The sequence below is a fragment of the Dromiciops gliroides genome, chromosome 1 (assembly GCF_019393635.1).
Source record: "Dromiciops gliroides isolate mDroGli1 chromosome 1, mDroGli1.pri, whole genome shotgun sequence".
NCBI lineage: Eukaryota > Metazoa > Chordata > Mammalia > Microbiotheria > Microbiotheriidae > Dromiciops > Dromiciops gliroides.
The window spans coordinates 590,996,664-591,022,602 of NC_057861.1; the positions used below are offsets into that span (position 1 = coordinate 590,996,664).

At 38.1% G+C, this 25,939-nt stretch overlaps 1 protein-coding gene across 1 annotated transcript in view; it reads right to left on the reverse strand.

Annotated features, from left to right (window-relative positions):
• C1H16orf72 (chromosome 1 C16orf72 homolog) overlaps positions 1-25,238 on the reverse strand; it is a 45,689-nt gene extending 20,451 nt beyond the window's left edge. The window contains exons 1-3 of the mRNA XM_043975009.1: positions 24,881-25,238; positions 23,795-23,875; positions 12,262-12,537 (exon numbers count right to left, since the gene is read on the reverse strand). Of these exons, the coding sequence (XP_043830944.1) occupies positions 12,262-12,537; positions 23,795-23,875; positions 24,881-25,103 (580 nt within the window). The 5' untranslated portion in view covers positions 25,104-25,238. The remainder of the gene's footprint in view (positions 1-12,261; positions 12,538-23,794; positions 23,876-24,880) is intronic.
• Positions 25,239-25,939: the final 701 nt, after the last annotated feature.

A 25,939-nucleotide genomic window follows, 5' to 3' on the forward strand; every position in this document is an offset into this window, starting at 1 on the left:
CCAAATTACACAAAAAAGGTTAAGAATTTTATACTGGTTCAGAGTATAATAATGATAGTATTAAAAACTATAATGAAAAGAATTTTTCATACAAAACAGCAGAAAGCATTTAAGAAAATCAGACTGAAGAACTTAAGAGATCCTCCCTAGAGCATTTGTAGATAAAATGTCAACAGTTGAGAAATAAATCTGTTGTCATTTTTATCTTGACCTAATTTCATTAGCATTGAGAATGGAAACACTACAATTGCATTATACCACTTCAGTAGTCAATGTCATCTCTGAGGAAATGTCACTAAAAAGATCAAATAAGCAAAATTTTGTTCCAAAATATAATTTTGTATTTTGTAGATCTAGATGTAATCAAAACAAATTCAAATTGGAGACAAGTTTCTAAAGCAGTCTCATCTCAAAAAAAAATATGTCAAAAAGGGGAAATTTCATAATTACAGAAGAGATTATCACAGTTCAAATAACCCCTCACTCCCCAAAAAAGGACCAAGAAAACAGTTAATACCAAAATGTCTTTCTTTACAAATAAAACTATGAAAATCATGTACAACGACAGATGTCATGTTTGGTTAAAACATGAAAGGAGAATAGATACACTTTCATAAATGGCTTTCTAGAGCAGACATCTTAAACGTCATAAAACTGAGAAGTGTGAAAATATAAGATCCTACCATTACTGCTGGCAGATTTTTTGAAGATCATTAGTTAAGACAACAAAATATAGCTTTCAATTCTGCTCTCCAAGCAAGATATAAAAGAGGAAGAAATAAAAAGATTGGAATAATTGGACTCTCACGTCCTTTTCTAGTTCTAGTCCTAAGATCCTTTGAACAGTCACATAAGGTGTTCACCTTTGCCTGGCAAAGTATCCTGCACACTGTCCAAATAAGCCTTATTGTTGGAAGGTATTTACTAAACATTACAAAAGCTTCCCAATTAGAACCCACAGAAAAACAAGAGTAGTCTAACTAAAAACAATGTGGATAAAAAATTTCATATCACTTATACTATATAAGAACCTGGATGGGCAACTCTTGAATTACAGGATCTAGATCTAGAAGGGACAAGCTATCATCTAGTCTATATACCTTCATTTTATAAATAGATGCTGAGGCACAGAGAGGAAAAAGTAACTTCCTCAAGGAGTCCTTCAAGGACTCCAATCGAAGTCCCAACTACAAAGTCAACGTTACTTTTTTTGTTTTGTTTTGTTTTCTGGATTTGGGTTTTTTTGGGGTTTTTTTGCGGGGCAATGGGGGTTAAGTGACTTGCCCAGGGTCACACAGCTAGTAAGTGTCAAGTGTCTGAGGCTGGATTTGAACTCAGGTACTTCTGAATCCAGGGCCTCTGCTTTATCCACTGCGCCACCTAGCCGCCCCCAGCATTACTTTTTACCGAGAGGTGTTACAAGGAGACCCAGAAAAGAGGAAAAACTGGGCAGAATTGCAGCACTTTCAATCATAACACTATAGGGTGACACTACTTAGCTGTTAAGTCATGGATCATTATGATCCTCTAAGAATGAAAAGAATTTTGGGGTTACTATCCAAAGAGCAACCAAAGAGAATAGGCATAGACTTCCAACCATATATAAGTGTAGCAAAAATGAACAAAAAAAGTAGACAGCCTAAAAACTACAATGGTACCCACAACATTATTCAGAGAAAGACCTCTAATGTATTGAATGCATCTTCTATGAAGAATTTATGAGAAAGGAAAAGAATGGCACAGTAGGGAAAGAACTTTGATCTCATCAGCTGGTAAAAAATGGAAAACTAAAATATTGGGAAGTAATTTTTCTCTAAGTATACTCTCATTTAATATACCTTGAAAGAATGAAACATTTAAGCATTTACTTTATGTAAAACACTGTGGTAAATGCTAGGGATTCAAATAAGGAGTCCCTGCTCTCAAGCTCACACACCTGAAGGGAATACTAACACATGAAAAGTTTCCAGCCGCAAGTCAGTGTTCACAGAGTGCAGCTGAAACCTTAATACATACTCCTTACAACTTTTTAAATTTCTTATCATTCTGAGAACTTTATTTTTCTCTTTAGAAAACTAAAAGCTCAACAGGTCCAAATGTTCCTCTGAAAAATTATCTCCTAAAACTGCTCTTAAATCTGTCACAGATCATATTGAGAACAGGAACTACTTACAAATAGAGCCTAGCAACCTAAAAAAGTTATAATTGAGATGACCAAGGATAATTAAGGGCAGCCCCAGGTAAAATTATGAAAGTTTGTCCTTTAGCCATCTTCTGTTTCTTTTTTCCTTCCTGCAAATCTGTTGTGCCCTCTCTATCCTATGTACTCATTTTTGCTTGTTTTTCGTTAACCGTGCTTCCACTCTAAATTTATAATTAAGGTATTAGCTGATATGACCTGGTCTTAAGTTTGTTACTTATTGAGGAAGGTACTGTATGATATTCAAATCTACCTTCAAACTGCTTTTTCAGTTACACGATTATATCCCTTTCAAGTTTTGCATTTGAATAAATCACTAATAATCAGAAGTGCAAATTAAGGCAATTTTGAGGTTTTACCTCAACTATCAGATTAGCAAAGTTGACAAAAAAGGACATATGTCAAAGGAGCTACAGGGGAGAAAAGGTATATTTGATGCACTGACTTGGTCAGCTATGAACGGCTCAGTCATTCTGGAAAAGAATTTCCAACTATGTTCCAAAGTTACTAAAATTGTACAAACCTTTGACTCGATAATAACCCTACTGTGCCTAGGCTCCAACAAGATAAAGAAAAATGAGAAGGACCTACAGGCACAGTAATACTTATAGTTCTTTTATAGTGGAGCAAAGAACTGGAAACCAAAAGTATGCCCAATTAACTGGGAAACAGCTAAACAAATTATGGCACATAAATATGATGGAATACTATTGTGCTGTAAAAAGTTTGACAGAAACCTGGGATGGTTTATGGACTGCTGCAGATTAAGCAGAACCACAACAATTAACACTATAACAACATAAAAACAACTGCAGAAGCCTTAAGAACTCTGATCAATGCAATGACCAACCATGATTCTGGAGAACTAATGATGAAGAATATTGTCTCACCTCTTGACAGGACAGGTGATGAACTAAATACACACAATGAGACTTACATTTTTTTAAATGGCCAATACAAGAATTTATTTTGCTTGACTACACATATTTGTTACTAAGGGATTTTGGTTTTTAAAGGCTTGGATAAAGAAAAAAATGCCTGGTAACTGAAAATAAAATTTAAATTAAAAACAAAATAAAAAATGAAGAAATACAGTGCTTGACTGACAACCCCCCTCCCATCCCCTCCCCCACACTTAGCAGCTGACATCCTGCAGTCTGGTTACTCATTGAAGATAGATGTCTATAGATATCTATGTCTAAAGATATCTATATCTATAGATATATCTAAATATCTAGAGCTAGCTATCTTCAACGAGTAACCAGACTGCAGGATGTCAGCTTCTTCAATACTCCAAAAGAGTCATAGTTTCATTTGTGTAGGTAATCCCAAATGTTAGATGGCAAACTCTCCATAATTTAGAGGACAGTATTGATACAACTTACTGGAGAGCTTGTATGCCACTGAGGATCTTTGACAAGGTCACTTCCCCTCCATAATGAAACAATGAAGTGAGACTTTAATGGAGAAATAATGCCATAATGCTTTAAAAGAAGACTCAGAAACATAAAATTTAAATGCTCTCAAATTACCTTAACTAAAATGGAATAACCCTAGAAATAAAAACATTTCCCTAAAATTTCATGGAAAGGTATTTGCTAATAAGTACAAATGCTAACCTTTCTATACTAACAGATTAGCCCACACAGAAGCAATTTCTCTCTCTCTCTGAATTCCTATAGCAGTACTTCATTGGTACCACTTAATATGTTCTTATCATAGTGCTTTATATTGTAGCTGTACATGTCTTATCACCCCTACCATACTATAAGCTCCAAGTATCTCTTACAGTACCTAAGGACAGTGAAAACAAAATATACTTGTTGAGAATGAAAATTCAAACGAGACTACTGAAATTAGTAATAGTTGAGTTGCCCTGTAGTTAAGTTTGATTTCCATATGTAAAAGTCTGACAATGTAACGTGGATAGTGTCATTTCAAAGTTGCAAACAGTTTTTACAAACACCTCAGACTGCAGGTAGCCTAGGTTTTCACTTCTGGGTTCACTATGGTAGCTGGTCATCTGACTCCCAATTAACCCTACTAAGAAGCAAAATATGTTGTGTAATTACAACACAATTTCCACAAGATATAACTGCAGAATTATTCTACTCTAAAATAAAGAAATCAGAAGGTCTTCAACAACATTTTTACATTTTAAAAATCCCTAAAAACTATATACCTGCTCCTATTACAAGAGAACCATTCTAATGTAAGGTAATTACCTAGTCTATATTTAAATACTGTTAAAAAGAGAAGTTGCAAATATTGCTAAGAACTGTATTTTCAATTAAAATGAACAATGTAAGAAAAATTCCTTTAATCCTTGATTTTTCAGGTACATTGAACTTGTCATTAAGTCTTCACAATTTTAATGAGCCTATTATTAGAAATAGATGTATATATACACACACAAATACAAATGCTTAAGTTAATTCATAAAAGCTAAATTACTAAGTTCTATCTATGTACCACAGACATCCCCACAGACTAAATTTCACAGGTCCTTCAGTAATGACTCAAGTTTAAGAATAAATCCAATATAACTTCTTGTTTCTAGGATGGGTCTGATTACCCAGAGTTTTCCTCATTTCTACTGCCCCAAAACCACTTAAGATTGAAGGACTACAAACCTTATAACAGCTTTTACCCAAGACTATGTTCTTCCATCTTCTCTTTAAGTGAAAGTGTTGGGGGGCCAGTGCTCTAGCCACTGTGACACCCAGCCCCTTCAAACAGTTCTTAAGCATTTATAGACACTGTACTAAGGCAACATGGCTGGAGAAGAGGTATCTAATCTCAAAAGACAATCTAATAAACCTGTTAGAATTCTATAAAAATCAGTTTTAAAAAAAAAAGGGTTCAACCAAGGGTCTGAAAGGACAACCCCTGTGAACTTTGTATTTAGTACACAGGTTTTGAGTACTTTACATATCAAAAAAAATTTTCTAGCCTTCTGATTCTCAGTTATTATAATTAACATTATTGCTTTAGAAAACCTAATAGCTGGTAATAAACTTTACAGTAAACTACAAAACTATATTCCCAAAATAAGTAACATAGCAGGGAAGCTTAGTGGATGCCTAATAACCACAGAAATAACAACTATTTTCTGCATCAGTGATGAGAAACATTGGTCTGAATAATTTGAGATATATTTATTACTGAGTACTTACTATGTTGCAAATCATTTTGCAAAGTACAAATTCATAAACAATGTAGTCAGATAGGAATATGACCCTACTACTCAGAAGACAAATATTTATCACAAAGGACAAAGTTATAACCAAAGGGACCACAACACCATTCCCTTCAAGACAGTTGGAAATCTTGACCCAGGAAATGAGAGATATATGCCCAAGTATGGATTTGCCAATGCCAAATCAAGTGGTAGACTGATCTCTAAACACATGGATAATAAACATACATAATCCAAGAATGGACCATCATAAGCAACACATCTTTATTCTACAAAGAAAAAATCCCTTACGTTTCCCTAGTATAGAAAAGACTGTCCTATAAAAGCTCTGGTGAAACTTTTATATTGACGTGCTCCTATCAAACTGCAGAATTATTAGTCCTGTGTGTGAAAAAACTTTAGAAAAATAACTATACTTATTCTCTTCCCTTCCCTCCTTCAAAATAGTCTTGTAGTCTTTTGAGGGAAAGGGAAGAGGTGATGGTGACTAATGCAAGCATCTAGTTCCTGATGCAGTAAGACCTATAGATAGCAGTTTTCATTAATCTAAAACTATAACACCCTTCTCCCCGACCCCACACCTGTATGCCCAATTACTAAAGAAAAATGACTCACCCAGACCTGCAGATTCAGTTAACTGGAATCTAGATCTAATCCCTTTATTCCTTCAGCAATTCATTCTTCCTTGGAGGAAAAGGATGCTTAATTTTGAGGGAAACCATTTGCAAATAAGTGATTGGAAGGCAATATTTACATCTAACTAATATTCCATCTCTTTGATTAATAATGATGATAGCATTTATGTACTGCTTTAAGATTTGCAAAGGACTTCACAAATACCCCATTTGATCTCCACAAATCTAAGAGGCAGGTATTATTATTATCCTCACTTTACAGATGAGGAAACTGAGGCAGAAGTTAAATGACTTGCCCAGGGCCACATAACTAGTATGAGGTAGGATACCCAGGACTGACTCCAGGTTCAATGCTCTATCCACGGCATGACCTTTTTCTACATGAATTAAAATTCCTACTACAGCTCCAGTTCAAAACAGTGCCACTGAATCAAAATTAGAAGTATAGGAGACCAGGATTACAGTCCAAAGAAGAGATATAAAGCTGAAGTTTTAGGGTAGTAGAGTGGAAAACTGGCTCATTTGTCTATTCTGGTGGTCTCCAAACTTTTTTTTGACCTTGTCCCCCATCAGTACATGGACCCAAGATACATATTTATAAATTATAATGTACTACTGTATTAATAGTAACTATGAACATTATACTAAACATAGCACAGAAACTTTAAAAGTGTGAAATAAAGATCAAATTATTATTTGATACTAGAGCCAACAAGGGTCTCTGGAGTAGGGACTGCCATGTAAGACTCGTTCTTTAGGAATATTAATTTCGCTGTTGTGAAGATGAATTTAAGTGGGAAGAAATTTGATACAGGAGACCAATCAGGAGGTCTAGGCTATCACTTAGATTTATGGGTGGAGAGAAAGTGATAGACTGAAGAAATGAGGAGGAAGAAAACACCAAGATTTTTTAATTGATTGGATATGTGGAGTGAGAGTTAGGAGTCAAGAATGACAGCAAGATTGTAAACCTGGATGAATAGAACAAAGATGGTGGTGATCTCACAGAACCAAGAGAATTTAGAAGAGAGGGATAGACTTGGGCAGGGAAATAAAAGTAATAAAGGTTGCAATGCAAATGACCGCTTATCCAGGTCTGCTCATCCTGTATGATTTACTCTATCAAACCCAAAATAAACAAGGGGTAAGGAGGGGGAAGGGAGGACAGGAATTTTATTCATTGACAGGCTAAAAGGCAACCTGCCAGTTATGATGTGGGGCCTGAAGGTGAGTGAGAAATTTTACCTCACTGCTTGCTGCTCCCTCATCCTTACCATCTACCTGGGTTGTAACAAAGAATGATAGGAAGAGGTTGGAGCAAGATGCTGAATGATAACTGATAAAGAAGGTGTGGTAGTTGTGTTGGTTTGAGTGGGGTAGACGAGATATAATCCCCCTTCCCACTTCCCACCTTCAGACTAAAAGATTATCCACTCAGAGTTCTTGACAGGACCACCCCACTTTGGAAATCACTGGTCCATTCTAGACAAAGATAAAGCATTATACCTTGAAGAAATTTCAGCTGGCAGTATGCTTGTTAATTCAATGGGATAGGGAAAAGAGATGAGAGGAAAACTTTTTATTATTTCTTCTCAAATAGGAAAGAGGTGAGGGTAAAGAATGCCTTACAGTACTTCACAGTACACTCCCTCAAAACATGAGCTTAATACTAATTAAATCAAGACACAAAGGAAAACCTTAAAACATTGATTATAGGGTGATTTTAGTTTGTAGAAACCATCCCAAAGCACAAATCAACATCATATCCTTTTAGCTCTTAGAAATATTTACAAACTCATTACCTTCAACCCACCTAACTTTAAATTGAGTATCAATTTAGACATTAGCTAAAGTAAAATAAACTTCAGACATTAAACATGTGAAAAAAATAAGTTTGGCTAGGCAAATTAAGTACAAACAGGATTTAAGCCAGAAGGTTTAACCTACTTATGGAATTAACTTTGCAAATTTTAAACCATTTTATCCAAACCATTTTTATACAATGTACTATTTACAAATTAACTGGTTCATTAAAGGGGAACAAATAAAATCCAAGTGATAACACTCAGCTATTAGAGTTAATATAAACATATACACAAATAAAGTAACTTTAAAAACTGTTCTGTAATTATTCCCCCCCATTATCCTGAAGTCTTCCCTAACATTAACTTTTTAGTAAACAAATTCATATTAATATTTGAATGATGCATACTATCCAAAGGACTTTATTTTACTGTCAGTAAGGAAGCTGGAAAAACTGTGAACCTGTAACAAGTGGGGAAAAAACAGGGAGTCAAATCCCATTAAAACTAATTGGGGGGGGGCAGCTAGGGGGGACAGCTAGGTGGGGCAGTGGATAGAGCACTGGCCCTGGAGTCAGGAGTACCTGAGTTCAAATCCAACCTCAGACGCTTAACACTTACTAGCTGTGTAACCCTGGGCAAGTCACTTAACCCCAATTGCCTCACTAAAAAAAAAATAAATAAAAAATAAATAAATAAATAAATAAATAAACAAACAAACAAATATAAATAAATAAATAAAGCTAATTTGGGGGCAGCTAGGTGGAACTGTGGATAAAGCACTGGCCCTGGATTCAGGAGGACTTGAGTTCAAATCCAGCCTCAGCCACTTGACACTTGCTAGCTGTGTGACCGTGGGCAAGTCACTTAACCCTCCAAACTCACTGCCCCACCAAAAAAGAAAAAACTAATTTAGTTCTTTCCACTGGCAGTGCTGAAAAGTCATCCCTTGGTTCAACTTTGGGGAATCTCTGATTTTCTTTAGCTCAAGCATCATCTTCTGAATGAAGCCTTTACTGATCCAGTCAGCTACTAGTGACCTTCTCCAAAATACCTTATATTTATTCTGTGTACACACATACACCCACATAACCTTTCCCTCCTCTCCATTAGAATGTAGACTCCTACACATTCTCTCATTCTCACTCTCTCTTTCCTCCATTAAAATGTAGACTCCTTGAAGAATTTTATTTTTTTTTGTATCTCCAGGGTTCAGCACAATGCCTGACACAAAGCAGGCAATTAATAAATGCTTAATGACTGACTGTATTGTTCAGGTCAAGTGCTGTTGTGCAAAGCTTTACAAACTAATTTGGGAGGTGGTGAAGGTAAATGTCAAGTCCTCCAGTAAAGTTGGTTTTTTGGTATCCTTACTGACAACAATGCCTGGCATGTATCAGACACTTATAATAAATGTTAAAGTCCTAAATATAAATGTGACAGAAAATACTTAAAAGTTCTCATCAAAACTATCACCTTTACAAATCAGTTTCCTCATCTGTAAAACAAGGAGGCTGAAGTAGATGGCCTCTAAGATCCCTTCCAGCTCTAAATCCTTTAGAAACCTAAACCCTTTAGGAATCTAAGGCAAGAGACACTAATATTGAAACAATTTGAGTTAATAGTAGAACTTATTTATACAATTTTAACACTGATTTGAAAGAAATCAAGTTGAAGAGAATATAATTGTCTTATGACCATACTGGGGGGATGGGGAGGGGGAACTTAAGAGAAGGACTTAGTGTTTTTGCACATAGCAAGTAGGTGTCTAACCCGTTAAACTGAATTGTTTCAAATCTGTTTTTTTAATCACACTTTTTAACAATATCCTAGAAGAAAGTCAGGGTACTTAGAACTATGGGAGAAATAGGGATGGCATAAACCACAAAGCCAATGACTGAAACTTTTTAAGTTCCATGGGTAATTTAAGTGATTTTGAAAAAAAAAAAAAAAGAATGACATGGCTTAGTCAGGAAAGAGCAAAAACTCCTCAGAATATAAATTCCTTTTTATTAAAAATCTTCAAAGCAAAGGATCTTGTAAAGTATATTGCAGAACTGAGTCTGGGTTTGTTTTGTTTTGGGCAGGGCAATGAGGGAGTTAAGTAACTTGCCCAGGGTCACACAGCTAGTGTCAAGTGTCTGAGGCTGGATTTGAACTCAGGTCCTCCTGAATCCAGGGCTGGTGTTTTATCCACTGCCCTACCCACCTGCTTCTCTGTAACATTTTTAATGTAAATACTTGAAAGCCACGGGTTTTTTAAACTTATTTTAAAACCTTATGTTCTGGGGCAGCTAGGTGGCACAGTGGATAGAGCACCGGCTGTGGGGTAAGGAGTACCTGAGTTCGAATCCTGCCTCAGACACTTAACACTTACTAGCTGTGTGACCCTGGGCAAGTCACTTAACCCCAATTGCCTCATTATAAAAAAAAAAAAAAAGGAAAGAAAACCTTATGTTCTTTATCAAGTTTTTGTCTTCATGTGCTACCATGACAAGCATCAGCTATAGTATTATAGGAATCATTTATACTTAAGTTTTGGTGTCAGGACACATTTTTCAAATACTGAAGTGCAATAAATAACACCTATGACAAGATTATAGATAATCTACCTACAATGCATCTTATTTATGTGCTTGGTCATTTATTTGATGTTTCAGTCCTTATGTTTTAAGTCAGCCTGCCTTACATATATATCATAAGCAAAATTACTGACTTCTCTTTCAACTTATTTCTTAAAATAAGAAAAATCTCTCCAGTTTTTAGTCAGTTAACTTAAGCATTATACAACCTCACAAAACTGCTCAATGAAGCTCTTAATCAGTATCAGGCAAGTATTAAAACAAGGTTTAAATATGCCTGCCAAAGGTGTTTTCACCACTGAATAGACCTGCCCAGAGTAAAAAGGGAAAAGGAATCCCCTCTTGAAGGTGAGTTCTTCTGGATGGTTTTTGTTTTCAGAAGACATTATGATAAATGTATCAAGCCCCCAAATCCTACAGGGCATCCTCACTGAGAAACCAGGTCACTAAAAAGAGCAGCCTAACAATCCATGCAAGAACAATCAAATGTATGGAAAATTCCTCTTTTCCAGGGTATAAATATACAGATGGATAAGCAGTCCATTAATTAGTCCATCAGTATATGTATTTAAGGATAGTTACTTTAGATGGACGAGATGAATCCAGATTTAAATAAAATAAGCAAGTAGACTGGATTGCATTTAAGAAAATGAGTAGTACTTTCAACAATTTCAACCTAGACTCAAGCCTCTACACTTCACTGCCCTCTACAGACTCTATAGTCCAGATAAACTTGCCTACTTGCTGTTCTTCACATGACACCCCATCTGTCTTTAAGCTAGCTGTCCCCCACCCACCACCCCCCATGCCAAGAATATGCTGCTTCCTGATCCCCAGATCAGTTAGTTTCCTTCAAGATTCAGCTCAAATCACATTATGTAGACTAAGTTTTTCCCTATTCACCATAAAGACCCCTCCCAATTGCTAGTCCCTTCCCGATCCTCACCTTTATTATCTTCCATCTTCTATATAGTGTACCTAGTTATTTACACACTTTCTTCCCCCAGTAGAACGTGAGATAACATTGAGGGCACAGTGCCTGACACATAGAGCAAGTATGCTTCCTGACTGATGCAGAAGTCTTTCTTTTACAGTATTGTCCTCCCAGTGATACTTGTGAAATGACAGAACACAATCTCCAAAAAATCAAAATTAGAGATGACTCAAACAATGGAGGTAACATGATAGAACTAGAACTGGGAAAAGGAAAAAAAAAAGTTTGTAGGACCCCTGATATTCCAGATGATATCAACTAATAAGAACTAAGGAGAATAAATAAAGTAACAATTCAATTCGTTATTCCCACCTCTGGTTGGTCATTAGCTCATCACCACCACAGAACCATTAGAAAAATGGGTATGCTTTTATAGTGACTTCTAAAATAAAAAAATTATTCACATGCCATAGCTTCACTGAATCCTTAAACTTAGCTGCAATTAGGTAGGTCATGATAATTATAACTATTACATCTTAAAACATCTAAGAAATGTCCTTAGCAATAAAGATTAATCAGCACATGAGGTAAGAAAATCTAGTCAACTGTAAGGACACTGCAAATTCAGGCAGTGTTTTCATTGCCTGCTAATACATACTTGGCACAGAATATTTAGCTCAAAACAGCATTTGGGACATTAGAAAATTAGGTCCAAATGGCAATAGAATCTGTTTACCTAAGATATTGGTTAACATCCCATTTATAAAGTCCTAATAATACCTAAAAATGTCAATACACTTTAACTGTAAGAGAAAAATAGACAAGCCTAAATTCATTTCTTGAGCATGAAAAAAGTCCAAACAAGTCATTAATCATTTTTAGCAGAGAAATGTTTTTAAAAAGCTTTACCATGCAGAGCTATGGCTTCACGGAAGGGTTGCAAATCAGTCTCTACAGATGAGCTAGTTTCTGTTGAAGTAGCTCGATTAGGGGATACTACAGTTAGTCTTGGGGGAGCTCTAGAGTTTCGTGGAGGAGGGACTTTTCCACAGAGGAAGCTGATCAAGTCTTCTCTACGAATAGTTCTTCTGCGTTTTTTAACCCATGCTAACACATCCTTATTGCGACGCTGGTAGCCAATTTGAATTCCTAGATCAAAACTTCGTTGATGGGCATCCACGCTTTCTGTTTAAAAAAAAAAAAAAAACATACTCATCAGTTATATTTTTTATAAGGTTCCAAAGTAGAAATTTCCTAAATGACTCAGATCTAAGAAACTGAGACCAGTTTCAACATAATCAAAGCATGAATGTTTTTTAAAGCTGTTGTTAAACTGACTTGGAAATATTATACATAACATTTTACCTAACTCCAAATTTTAGAGCTTCATGCTAAAAGCAATTAGATCCAAATCTTACCCTTTTATTAAAGACTGCCTGACTTAAAAAATTATTCCATCAAATTTTAACTTTTACCAAACTGTCATTTTCTGAATGACTAAAATATTGTACTATTATCTCCTTAAGCAATAGAATATAAAATATAAAAAAAGTTTTAAATCAAGTTATTTTTGAGGTCAATTCTGTTTCTTCTTATGAAATTTATCTCAAAGTTGGTTTTTTCCTTAATTTTTAAACCAGGCACATAGTTTTGTTTTAAAGTTTTAATTCCTACCTAACAGCCCAATTCAATGAAGTTGTTGAAAATGATTCAGAAAATAAATATGTAGTTTAAAAAAAAAAACTTGTTTGAAATCGGATCATAAGTACATGTTAATTTACAATGCAATTTCAGAGATGCATTCCCACAGAGATTTAACAGATCTAATAAAACATAACACACAGCAAGCCTTAAGGTTTATGATTATAAAATATTAAATTTCAGGATGAAATGACCCATTTTACATCTTTCTTGGATCCTAGGCACCCTGCAGTTAGTTATGCCAGCAGCTCCAGTCTCTAGAACCTTGTCCTAAAATTTGCCACACCATCCATTCTCCTCACTTATCACATCTGTCCACTTTTGTACTTCACTCTGATTTAGGAAAATGATCCCTCTTAATCAAACAGCCCCTTGGTCAGTGTCTCTAAATATTAGGAAATATCTTAAAAGTCATTTTACTTTGTTTCTAAGTCTTAGCAGTAAATTAATGATGCATTTCTAATCTTTTGTAAATAAAGCATATTCCTTATTCCTGGCCTTTTTGTAAAGAATTCTTTCGTAAAACAACAACAACAACAAAATCCTTAATTTATTGTATTCTTCCATTGCAGATTCAGATCCTAAATGTGTTTTTAATCTAGGTACATTTTTGGAAGGAAAAGATAATGACTAACAGTAAATAGTGTCAAAAAGTAGAAAAGTGATTCCATCATCACAGCAGATTCCAAACTGAACAAAAATGGAAATTTGGCAGCATGTGAAAACTGAAACTGGTACATATATCATTTGATGACAACAACAACAAATCCTCCCCATTATAAGTTAGATTCCCATTAAATACATTAAACAAAATGCAGCATTATCCCATATACTATGAGGCCAACGTCACTATGTGACGGTTTTGCTACAGATAGAGATCATATTGGGGGTGTGGGGGGAGAAGGGGAGCAGTGGGTGTGTATGGAAATAAGTGATAAATACAAAGGGAATCAAAGTAACAAAAATATAAAAAACAGAATTAGAAAAAACATAAATATATGCAAAAAATTATAAGTTCATAGCTAGATCAAGAGAAAGTTTATATTTTTAAATTAATATTTCAATTGTATTATTTTAATCCTTATTTTGTTTTTTATTCATTGAATTTACTCATAATAAATAAAATTTTACTTCAAAAAAGGTGGGGGGGTTTTGCTGTACAAAAGAGAACATTAAAACAAGTTTCTTCCCTCCAAAAAAATAATTTAAACAAGTTAATTACACCTAAAGATACACCATAAAAATGAACATAATGCTCAACTATGCTTCCACTAAGAACACAAAAGAAAACATTTAAATCATAGCAGTTAGCAAGAAGTGTTGCATAGTGTACACTTTCCCCATAGTAGACACAGGGAATTACTTTTAGCCCTACGATTAGAGGAAGGGGTAGTAGTCATTAAAAAGACAAGAAAGTGAAATCATGCTACAAATCTAAGGTGGCTCATTGCACCCCATTCTTCTTGTTTGGCTTCTAGCATATTAAAGGAGAAAAGGGAAATCCATTAACCCAAAACAGTCAAGATGCTCAAGCCTACACTGAAAAAACCTTTTCAACCAACTTCATAGAGTAGTCCATCCCCACCTTCACTCCTTACTCTCTCCCACTAAGCATTCCTCAATGTGTAAAGGCAAAAGATAGTTTAAAAGGGATATATTTTAAAAGGGACTGAATGGGATAAGACTCCAGCCAGATTACAACATTGCAGGAATAAAAGTCAGGACAGAAACACAAATTTTAGCAACAAAGATGCAGAACAAATATGCAACAGGATTGGACAGTCCAAAATATAAGATTAAGCAGGCAAGGAAATATATATCTACAAACCACAGAGAACAAAATAAAATAGGAAATTTCATTCCAAGAAAGCGATTAAAAAGATAACCTTGCTGATTCTAGGCAAAGGAATTTTATTTTGATTTTAACACGTAAAAAGTAAAATTTTCAAAAAAACAAAGATCATAGTCCAAATCTTGCAGATTTAAGGCATGATTTAAAAAATGTTTCACTGGTTGTAGCTATGTATTATTTTTGAACTTTTGCTAGAACACTTATGTATTATGCAGTTCGGTCACTTCAGCTCAGAAATTTGTTTTAAGCCTATCCTCAACATGAAGCTAGAGAGAGCCTTTACAAAAGATTGAGTCCTATGTTTTCTAAACAAAGTTTCAGAAATACATATGTCTATGACTTCGGAAAGTCAGCTATGTCTAAGATATTCAGCTGTATGCTTTTATAGTTCCAGGATAACTAAACTACTAAGCTACATACCATTAAATCAATGCACAGTAGTTTGCTAAGACAATCTAATTCCAGAGTCTCCAACTTCAGTCATATCCCTAAGCAGCAAGGAAGTCTAATGCATGTGAGGGAAGTAATAAAACTTAAAAATTATAAACTTTAATTCTGTACCATGTTAAAATAATATATTCTTTCTTATCCGATCCATTTGGATAACATGGTAATGTTTATTTGTGACTTAAGATGGACTAAAACAAATGCATTATCTCCTTAGTATGAAATCAACATGAAAAGCAGTAATAGTAGTAACTCACATTTATATTGTACAGTAAGATTTAACCAAGCATTTCTCTCACAATAACCCTGTGAGATACATAAAGAATTATTACCACCATTTTACAGAAGAGGAAACTAAGATTCGTTAGTTATGTAACTGACTTTGAAGGGCACTCCCCTAACGTGTCAGAGGCAGAATTTGAACATAGGTCTCTAAGTTCTAAGTTCAATCTTTTTTTTTTTTTTGGATCAGATGTTTTTATAAAAATTCAGGGTCCAAAAAGAGAATGAACTCTGGGACTAAAGGATCAACTTCAATAGCTAAATCCTACTCCAACTCGAATGCCATAAACAAATTTTAACTCCTAATCTCTAAATCTATGAGGATGCTACAGGCTCCCACCAATAATCAAATACATCCATGGAGCTTCAGGGGGAATTAAGTATCTAAGGGTATGATGGAGCCAGCTGGAAGAGGCTACTGTTGTTACATTTTCAGAGTGAGCATTAACACCTCAGAATTGAACAAATGCTACAAATCAAGATTTGGTTTATTGTTTTGTTGATTGCCTAGACTTAAGTCATGAAAAAAATGATAACAATGCAGATTAAACATAGGTCTATTTTCCCCCAAAGAGCCAATTGTTAAACATTTACCAACATACTATTGCCGGTTATCAAAAACTGCTTTCCTGAGGCCAAAGCCCAAGTGTCATAAAGATGAAAATTGGGCATAACCCCAACAGTACCATTTATCTTCATATAATCAGAACTTTCTTCTTAAAAATAAATGGATTCAAAAAAACAGTCATTTCAGATCAGCTATAGTCTACATTTCAATACAACAGTGTTTATGTAGGTAGTTCCATTGACATCTGAGAACAAGATACTATTTATTTGATTTTCTTTTTGGTGGGGCAATGAGGGTTAAGTGTCTTGCCTAGGGTCACACAGCTAGTAAGTGTCAAGTGTCTGAGGCTGGATTTGAACTCAGGTCCTCCTGAATCCAGGGCCAGTGCTCTATCCACTGTTCCACCTAGCTGCCCCCACAAGATACTATTTAAAGCTAAAAGTTAGCTAGCATCTCAGAATTTTTTAGCTTGATCAGAGGACAATCTTCCAAGTTCAACAATACTAGACTGCAAAGAACCAGAGCCCCAAGGCCAAACAAAATCAATCGCAATTATCAATCGAGTTGTCCACAAAGGAGAAAAACCTTTTTTTCAAATTCACCCCAATTGAAAATTTAAGATTTTACAAGTGTTTCCTATCCATCCTGTTCTGAGTATGAAATAGCCATAAAGAAATAAAAACTAAGGAAAAATGTCTTTAAGTTCTTTCAAGGTAACAATCACTGAAGTCAATGGAATATGATGAATGTTTTCAAATACTACCTCGCATGTTAAATTATATTTTTAGGGCAGCTAGGTGGCACAGTGGATAGAGCACTGACCCTGGATTCAGGAGTACCTGAGTTCAAATCCAGCCTCAGACACTTGACACTTACTAGCTGTGTGACCCTGGGCAAGTCACTTAACCCCCATTGCCTAAAAAAGAAAAAAATGTATATTATTAGACATCTATTTGTAAACCCCGAAATGATTGGGAATAGTGCATAGAAGGCCAAGGAAATCAAACTCTACAATTAAGCCCTGTCTCCTATAAAAATATATGTGTAATGATGGAGAAGTCACTTAACCTCTCAGTGTCATCGGGCTAATCTAAAACCATAATAAAAAGGGACAGCCAGGAGCAGCTAGGTGGCGCAGTGGATAAAGCACTGGCCCTAGATTCAGGAGTACCGAGTTCAAATCCGGCCGTAGACACTTGACACTTACTAGCTGTGTGACCCTGGGCAAGTCACTTAACCCCAATTGCCTCACTTAAAAAAAAAAAAAGAATAAAAAGGGACAGCCAGGTCTGCATATATGCATCAGAAAAGGGAAGCCCCTGCACAGACTAAATTAGAAGTCCAAACCAGCCCACCAAAATAAATTTATATTCTTCAGATATTAAATTTTCATTCATGAATTCATATACATATAGTTACATATATACATGTATGTTGTGTAGATATATATAGTGTGTGTATAACTTTCCTACTTATCAAAGAATACAGTTCATCTGCCACCTTCCTTGGGAGTTCTAGAAATACTCCAAGAGCTGAATTAGCACTTCTAGATTATACTAACAAAACTAAGGCTCCTAAAATGTTCTCACATAGGGGGTGGCTAGGTGGCTCAGTGGATAAAGCACCAGCCTGGGATTCAGGAGTACCTGAGTTCAAATCCCGCCTCAGACACTTGACACTTACTAGCTGTGTGACCCTGGGCAAGTCACTTAACCTCCATTGCCCCGAAAAAAAAAAATGTTCTCACATTCTGATATACTCAAAAATTCAACAACATAGCAAATGGTATCACTTTAAAAGCAATGTAAATGATAAGAATTAAAAATCCACAAATTCTGATTATAAAAGAAACAAAGTAAACAGCTAAATGCTCCAATGAAAAGGTGAACTTATAATAGCAAACATTTGAAAATCTGATTCAGGGCAAAAAGTTTCTCAATTTTTCTGACGATATGTATGGTTCGGTTACAAGGGTTTTTTGAGTCACACAACCACCTCATCAGGTAGTATTCCCATTTTACATACACACACACACACACACACACACACACACACAGATGAGAATCAAAAGTTGTGACTTTTTACATGGGCATAAATAGTAAAGCCCAGGTCTACCAATTCCTTTCACTAATGCCTTAATAATAACATGTCTCAATAGCAGCAATGAGCTCTTTCCTTATAGCAATAAGAAAACAAAAAGCCAGAGTTATTATAAGTGTCATAGCCAGGATTCAACATCAGTTCGATTCCAAGTCTCCTACCTTGTTGCCTCTCAATAAAAACATAAAGTGTTACTATGGGAGTGGTAAATAAAACATGCATATTAAATATCCTGCATTGTGCAGAACGACTTAAGAGTTTAGAACATCAGACTATGTTCTCATCAAGTACAAGAGATAAGGCCCAAGAAAGGGGGAGGAAAAACTGCTACAAAACAATATTAACTTTAATTAAAATATCCAATTAAAAACTGACTCCACAAAACTATGGATGAATGAGTCTTTTCCCCCAATTTTATACACACATGATCTAAGGAAAACACAAATCTATTTTAAGATTTTCATGATACTGTGTTAAAAGCTGTTTTTTAAATTCTTAAAGTTAACTAGCAGTATCGCATGAATGATAATGGTTTATTAATCTAGCTCTAGAAAACCATTTTTAAGAGGGATGGTAGATTTTAATAACTACCTAGCATTCAAAAAGTTTCCCTGACCTAATGTCAATTAAGCATGCATACTTTCCCCTCTGACCTTCAGAATCTTAATGATCTTTAGTTGGCTTCTCCATATAAAGGCCACAAAATGGAAAGTAACAAAAAATACATGACTTGGAAGAAAAAACAGTCCCCAAGAATGGTTCCTAACCACCAGTCCTAAAAATGCTTTCTAATAATTGCACAAACGGAAAGTTTAGAGCTTTGAAAAAAAGGAAGCTTTGAAAAGAAGATAAAGAGGATATAGAATGAAGTACAGAAAGAAAAGAAACAGAGTTTATTTGAGGGTAGAAGAGGGAATTCACTCACAAAACTAATGCTTACAAATGGAGTATAAGAATACTAATACTCTTCACCTAAAAGCCTAGTCAAAGAAAGAATCGCAAACAAACCTTAACCAAGATGCAAGCACTAACTTGACTATTGATACTAACTACACTATTTTTAAATAGTTTGGGCTAGATAAATGCTAATAAGGTACAATGAAGAGAGAAGTCTGATGAAGTATAAGTATAGAAAGGGAAACAAACTGAGTTCAAATCCAAGCTCTGCTAAATATGTGGTCCTGAGCACTCAGGATCACAAATGTGGGCTCAAAAGGACCTCAGAGGGGCAGCTAGGTGGCACAGTGGATAGAGCACCAGCCCTGGAGTCAGGAGTACCTGAGTTCAAATCCGGCCTCAGACACTTAACACTAGCTGTGTGACGCTGGGCAAGTCACAACCCCAATTGCCTCACTAAAAAAAAAAAAAAAAGACCTCAGAGACCCTAGTCCAACTCCCTTATTTTACAATTACGGAAACTGAGGCCCAAGGCAGTAATTGTCTCAGAGGCTGGATTTTAACCCAAGTCTCCTGATTGAAGCTAGTGTTCTTTCCACCATACCAAGGCTCTCTCTGGCCATCTCTAGGATCCCATAAACCTAGAAGCACATCTAACAGTTTCACAAGGAGGTAATTCTCTCAAAGTACTTAGTAGCCAAGATTCACTAAAATATCAGACCCAGAGACAGCTAGTTTGCACAGTGGATAGAGCACAGGCCCTGGAGTCAGGAGGACCTGAGTTCAATCCGACCTCAAACACTTGACACTAGCTGTGTGACCCTGGGCAAGTCACTTAACACCAACTGCCTCACCAAAAAAAAAAAAAAAGAAAGAAAAAAAGAAAAAAAAAAAGATCAGACCCAGTTTTAAATATGGAAAACTAGGAAACACACACACAACACACAATACACCAAAACTCACATTCAGAAGAACTGCAGATTAAATTTAAATGAGAAGTTACTCTGGATCAAAAATTAGCAATTTAGGTCATTTATCTTTGACACATAATCCCCTTCCAAAAACCACTTTCAAACCCAAAGTCAGCTTGCTAACAAACTAGCCCCCACACCAGAGTGTGGGCAAGGAATGAAGGAATCCCCCAGACCTTGTTTTATCTACTTTTGATATTCCCCAAAATTTTATGAAGGGGGCTTGAAGGGAGTCTTTAATAGAGCACTTAGGTGACTACTTATAACCCTGCGAACTCTCCAACAATTAGGCTGAGGATTAACAAGAGTAGTAATGGATGGGAGAACCCCAGCCAGAGAGAAAAATCAGCTCATTATCTCAACTGATAAAGTAGGCTCAAAAAGTAGGAAGGATTTAAGACAGAAAAAGGCAATAAATTCCTAATGCCACCAAAACTTGAAAGATGAAGATGTCACAAAAGATTTGGGGAAAACAAGAAAATATTAACCAAGATCCAGATACATTTATAGCTAAACAAAAAAACAAACAAAAAAAGCCCTATCCTGCCGGGGAAAGAAGCAAACTATATTCATTTCTATGTTCTTCCCAAGTACTAATCCCCAGCAATGTACTAGGATCTTATCTTTCACAAACATAAGAAAACCTGGTAAATTATTTGCTAAATGTCACGAAATGAAAACTTAACTATCAATAGCTATTCAGATACTGAATTTAGTTAAAAGCCAGAAGTCAGGATTCTTCTTGGAGCAGAAGCTCTAAACTCTTTGCATACACATTCACTGTCAAATCAGCTGGTTGAACTTGCAACCAACAGGCTTGCCAGCCCCTCGTTTACCTCCATCTTGACTGTTCTGAGTTTATTTTACAAAATGGTAAATAGCCAATAAAAGCGCCCAAAGTACCCAAAATGTAACATTTTTAGTTTACTGAATATAATCATACAGCTTAACAGTTCCTAATATTAAAGCAATAGCTTTTCAAGGTGTTGTCTGGGAGTCCTCAAAGTCAAAACTATTTTCATAATGATACTAGGATGTTTTAATTTCTTATATAGTATTTAGATAGATATAATCCACATATACAAAATCTTTAGAGTATAAAGGGATCCTGAGACCAAAAAGTCTGAAAACCACTATATCAAAGGATTGTAGATTACTTCTTTTATTTGGTATCTATAATTCAGGTGGCATAGTGAAAATAGAGCTTCAAGAGTTCAAATTTAGCCTCAGACACTTATGAGGTGTGTGACCCTGGGCAAGTCACTTAACTCTGCATGCCTCAGTTTCCTCATCTGTAAAATGAACTGGAAAAGCAAAGGCAAACCTCCAGCATCGCTAATAAAACTCCAAGTGGGATCACCAAAGAGTCAACACGACAGAACAACATACTTCAATATCAAAAACAATTTGTTTACAATGATTGTCTATTTAATAATACTACAGTATAGTGGAAAAAAAATCAGGTTTAAAATCAAGAGGCCTAGGTTCAAATCCTAACTGTGATTTTAGGAAAATCTCTGTTAAGTCTCTGTAGGCTTGATTCCTCATTGATTAAATAACCTCTAAGGTTCTTTCCAGCTCTCCACTGATACTAAGCCAGAAATCAACAACCTACTAAGTTATTTACTATTTTACTTAAATAATAATCTTAGGGATGAGAAATGGCACAGTGGAAAGAATGCTGCATCTTAAGTCAGAGGACATGAATTCAAACCCATGTTCTGCCACTTACCACCAGTATGGCAATGACAATAAGCCAAGTCACAACCTCCTGGGGCCTCAGTCTCAACATAAAATGAGGTTTCACTAGAACTTGAGGATCAATTCCATCTTTAAATCTATGATCTTTTCTATTTTCAAGAACAGAAGATTTCAAGATTTTATTTCAAGATTTTTTTAAAAGGGAAAAAAAAAATCACTGCCTTATTAAAGGTTGTTCAAAAATTTTTTTTAAAGAACATCATACATTATAACTGTTTAAAAAAGGATTACAATTGAGGGTCACTAAAAGCAAATTTCATAAATATCTACATTGGCATCTTTACATTAATAAAGGCAAATGTTTAACCATATTCACAAACAGAATCCATATTAAGGTAAAACCTCATTCAGACTCCACTACTTCAAAATTTATAGTTATAAAAAGTACTGAAAATGTGATGCTTTTGAACCAAAAAACAACTTCCTTTGCCAATTTTCCATTTTTTTATGGGTAGGGAGACCACTTGTAAGAACATTCAAGAAATTATGATTATTTCAATATGCCTCAATTTCTGCATCCAACAATCAATGTTTATGGTCTAGAATTTCAGATACATTCATATATGAAGTACCTTTTCATTACCTTCACATCTTTCTTTTTAGTACCAATATTTCAGTTTGGAAGATGTATTTAAGTAATACAACTGCACTTCTAATATACTTTATAATTCAGACCATGCACAAACTCTGGCAGGTCTTTTTCCTAAAGAGTGACATAGTGTTTTTATTACCAACTTCTTCTACTATAAACGACGCCATTCTTAACTGTTTCTATAGTCTTTCAAATGACCATATTGATAGCCAAATGGAAACCAAAGCTTCAGCACAGGTTAGGTTAAACATGGCCTTCCTACCTAAAAACATTTGTATCCAAGATCAACGTTTCAGAATTAGTGATAGAAAAGGAAACTAGACAAGCAATTCAAAGAGACAATAACAAGCTTTTACTAAAGAATATTACTGTTAACTATACCTTCATATATCATCCATATAATTCTAAACTTTGAAAACAAGAAATCAATGTGGAAAACACTTGTAACTTCCATCTCATTTCTGCACAGCAACCTACCTAGACGTTGCTATGTATGCAAAGAAACCCCATTAGTGCAGTCAATTATTTTGTCTTTTAAAATCATCAAGTAATTGATTTCTGAAACCTTCTTTGGAATATGTCTAATCACTTGGCTCAGCAAACCTTCTCAACCAAAGAACATCTTCCTTATTTTCAAAATCAGTGTGGTACAAAATGCAATACTTTGTTGCTAATGAAGCTCAGCAATAGTATTAAATGACCAGTGGACAGGCTTTAATGTCATCAAAGAAAACTTCATTATTGAAAACCACATATCAAAATGTTTATAATCAGTGGTAAGGGCTGACAGCCTACAAAACTTTGCTATCAGGTATGAAGTAGACTGAAGAAGTAAATTTCGACTTATTAGTGAATATTACCATCTGCTACTAAATATCCATATGCTCCTGAGGTGTTTTAAAGCACTAAACTATAAAACGGTGATACCTAAACTTGCATATACCTAAACAATCAATCATCTGATGTTTTCAGATAAGACAGCTACAAGTGCTGTTCCCATTATGACCATTGGGCAAAAAACTGTTTTGTTTTCCTTCCTGTATTCCTCATCTAGATTGCAGAACACCTCACAACATTTAATTAGAACTCTACAAGAATATTTTGAGATGTGACCTCCAGAGTTAGTCACGTAATCAATTACTCTTGAAGCTGTAAACAATCTCTTGCACATGGAAGAGGTAAAAAGAGGCTCCCTGCCACCAACTTTGAAAATCCACCGCACTGTCAGATTCCTATCCTTTCCCCTGGAGGGGGGTACAAGTCATCTTTACCTTTGTAGAGGTTGGTAACGGCAGTGGCTGCATTTTGGAAGGGAACCCAGAGGGAAAGTCCTTGCTGTTGACACACTCGATCTAAAGAGGCACACAGACACAGAAAAATAGGATTTGGGAGTCAGTCACTCAGAACGGCCATGTTAGGTTTCGCCATTTTGTTCTGGGGTTTTAGAGCCTCACACACCATGGGAGGGCCGGTCGCCGACCCCCCCACCCCCCATCCCAAGCCCTCGGGGCCGCGTTACAGGCCGCCAGGCCGCCCCAGAGTAAACGCCGGAGCTCGACCCCAGGCAGGGGCCCCTCCCTTGGCCTCAGCTCCGGGATCCCCGGGCACAATAGAGCCGGCCCTTCCTTCGCCATTTTGTTAATACCGTCGCCGCCGCCTCCTCCTCCCTTTTCCCAGGATTTGGCAGCGGCCTCGGTGGCGGTGTCTGACCCAGGCAAAGCTGGGGAGGACCCGTGCTTCCGGGCCCGGCTCGGGATAACCCGGCGCCCACCGTCCTACTCCGCCCCAGCCCACACCCACCCGGCCAGCCCAACAGCCTTTCACGCCGCACCAGCGAGAGCAAACAACCCAGAGCGTGCAGCCCACGGGGAGCCCTGGGAAGGACCCCCCGAGGGGCTCGCGGTCCAGGGTGCCGCACCTCCCCGGCGGCCGGGACCCCTTCCCGGTCGCCCCCCCCCCCAGCCCAGGGCCCAGCTTCGCCATCTTGGGAAAGGGAGGGGGGAGCTCTCGGCCAGGGAGACCCGCCGGTCCCGTCCCCGGAAGGCAGGGCTTCCCCACCCCAGCCCCACCCCTCGAGCCCCCACCTGAAACGGGGCGGAGACCCGACAGACCTCCCTCCCCCACCCACCCCCGCCGGGAGCTCCCCCTCCCCCACTCCCCCTACTCCCAGGGAGGTCGGGGTCAGAGGGGGGAGCCGGGGGCGACTCCGCCCCGCCGCCCGGGCCCCGGGGCCGGTCCCGGAGCCGAGGCGCCACCTTCCGCCATTTTGTGTCTCCCGTCTGCTTTTTTTTGGGGGGGGGGAGTGAGGAGGGAGGTCCTTCGAGTCCCGGGGCGCCCCCTCCCCCGCGGCCCCTCACCTTTGTAGAGCTGGGCCACGGCGGTGGCCGAGTTCTGGAAGAGGTGCCACAGCTTCTGCTGCTTGTGCTCGGGCTGCGCGGCAGCCGCCTCCTCCTGCAGCTCCGGGGGCAGCTGCTCCTCCTGCTCGGCCTCGGCCAGGCACTGCCGCTCCCACTTGGTGAACCAATGCTCGGGCCCGTGCTCCTGGATCTCGGATTCGCCTTCCTCCTTCTTATCCTCCATCCTCCTGCCTCTCCGCTTCTTCTTCCTCCTCGTCGTCCTCGTCGTCTGGCGAGCTGGCGGCGGGGCCAAGCGGCCGGCTGCTCTCTCTCCCCTCCACCCCGGGGCCTCCTTCACCTCCCCACCCCCCAGGCCCCGAGCTCACCACACACCCCACCCCCTCAGCCCCAGCTTGGCCCGCCGGAGGGCCGGGCCGCTGCCCGCCAACCGCCGCCGCGCTCGGGCCGCCGCCGGGGAGATGAGCCCTACAACTGCCGCTGCCTCTGTCTCCCCCACACGGCCCGCCGGGCCCGCTCCTACCGCCCCCCCATGGCGCTGCGGCCGCCTCGGAGCCGCCGCCGCCGCTCTCCGCCGGCTCCCCCACGCCCCTCGCTCACAGTCCCTGCCTGCGCCACGGAGCCCACACTGAGAACTGAGGAACGCGGCGGCGGCGGCGACGGCCGCTTCGCTTCCCCTCGTCTCCTTCCTCCCCCCGCCCCGCGCCCCCCTCCCCCGCCCACATGCTGACAGGAGAAGGTGCCGCCCACCTCTCCCCCCTCCCCTTCTCCGGGTCCCACCCGCTCCGCGGCCCCCATTGGCTAGCCTGGCCTCATTCCGCGCCCCGGCCCACCCGATCCCTAGAGATGATTGGTGCATCAGAGTGTCCGTCGTGACGTACACGAGCTTGGGAGAGGGGAGGAGGGTGGCGGAGAGGGAATGTCATAAAGGGTGAAGAGCGCAGGAGGGAGTGGGGGGAAGAGGGTGAAGAAGCAGAAGGAGGAGCCAAGAGTGGTTGCATCCGCAAAAAAAAAAAAAAAAAAAAAAAAAAGTGCTGGGTGCGCATGCGTCCTTGTCGTTTG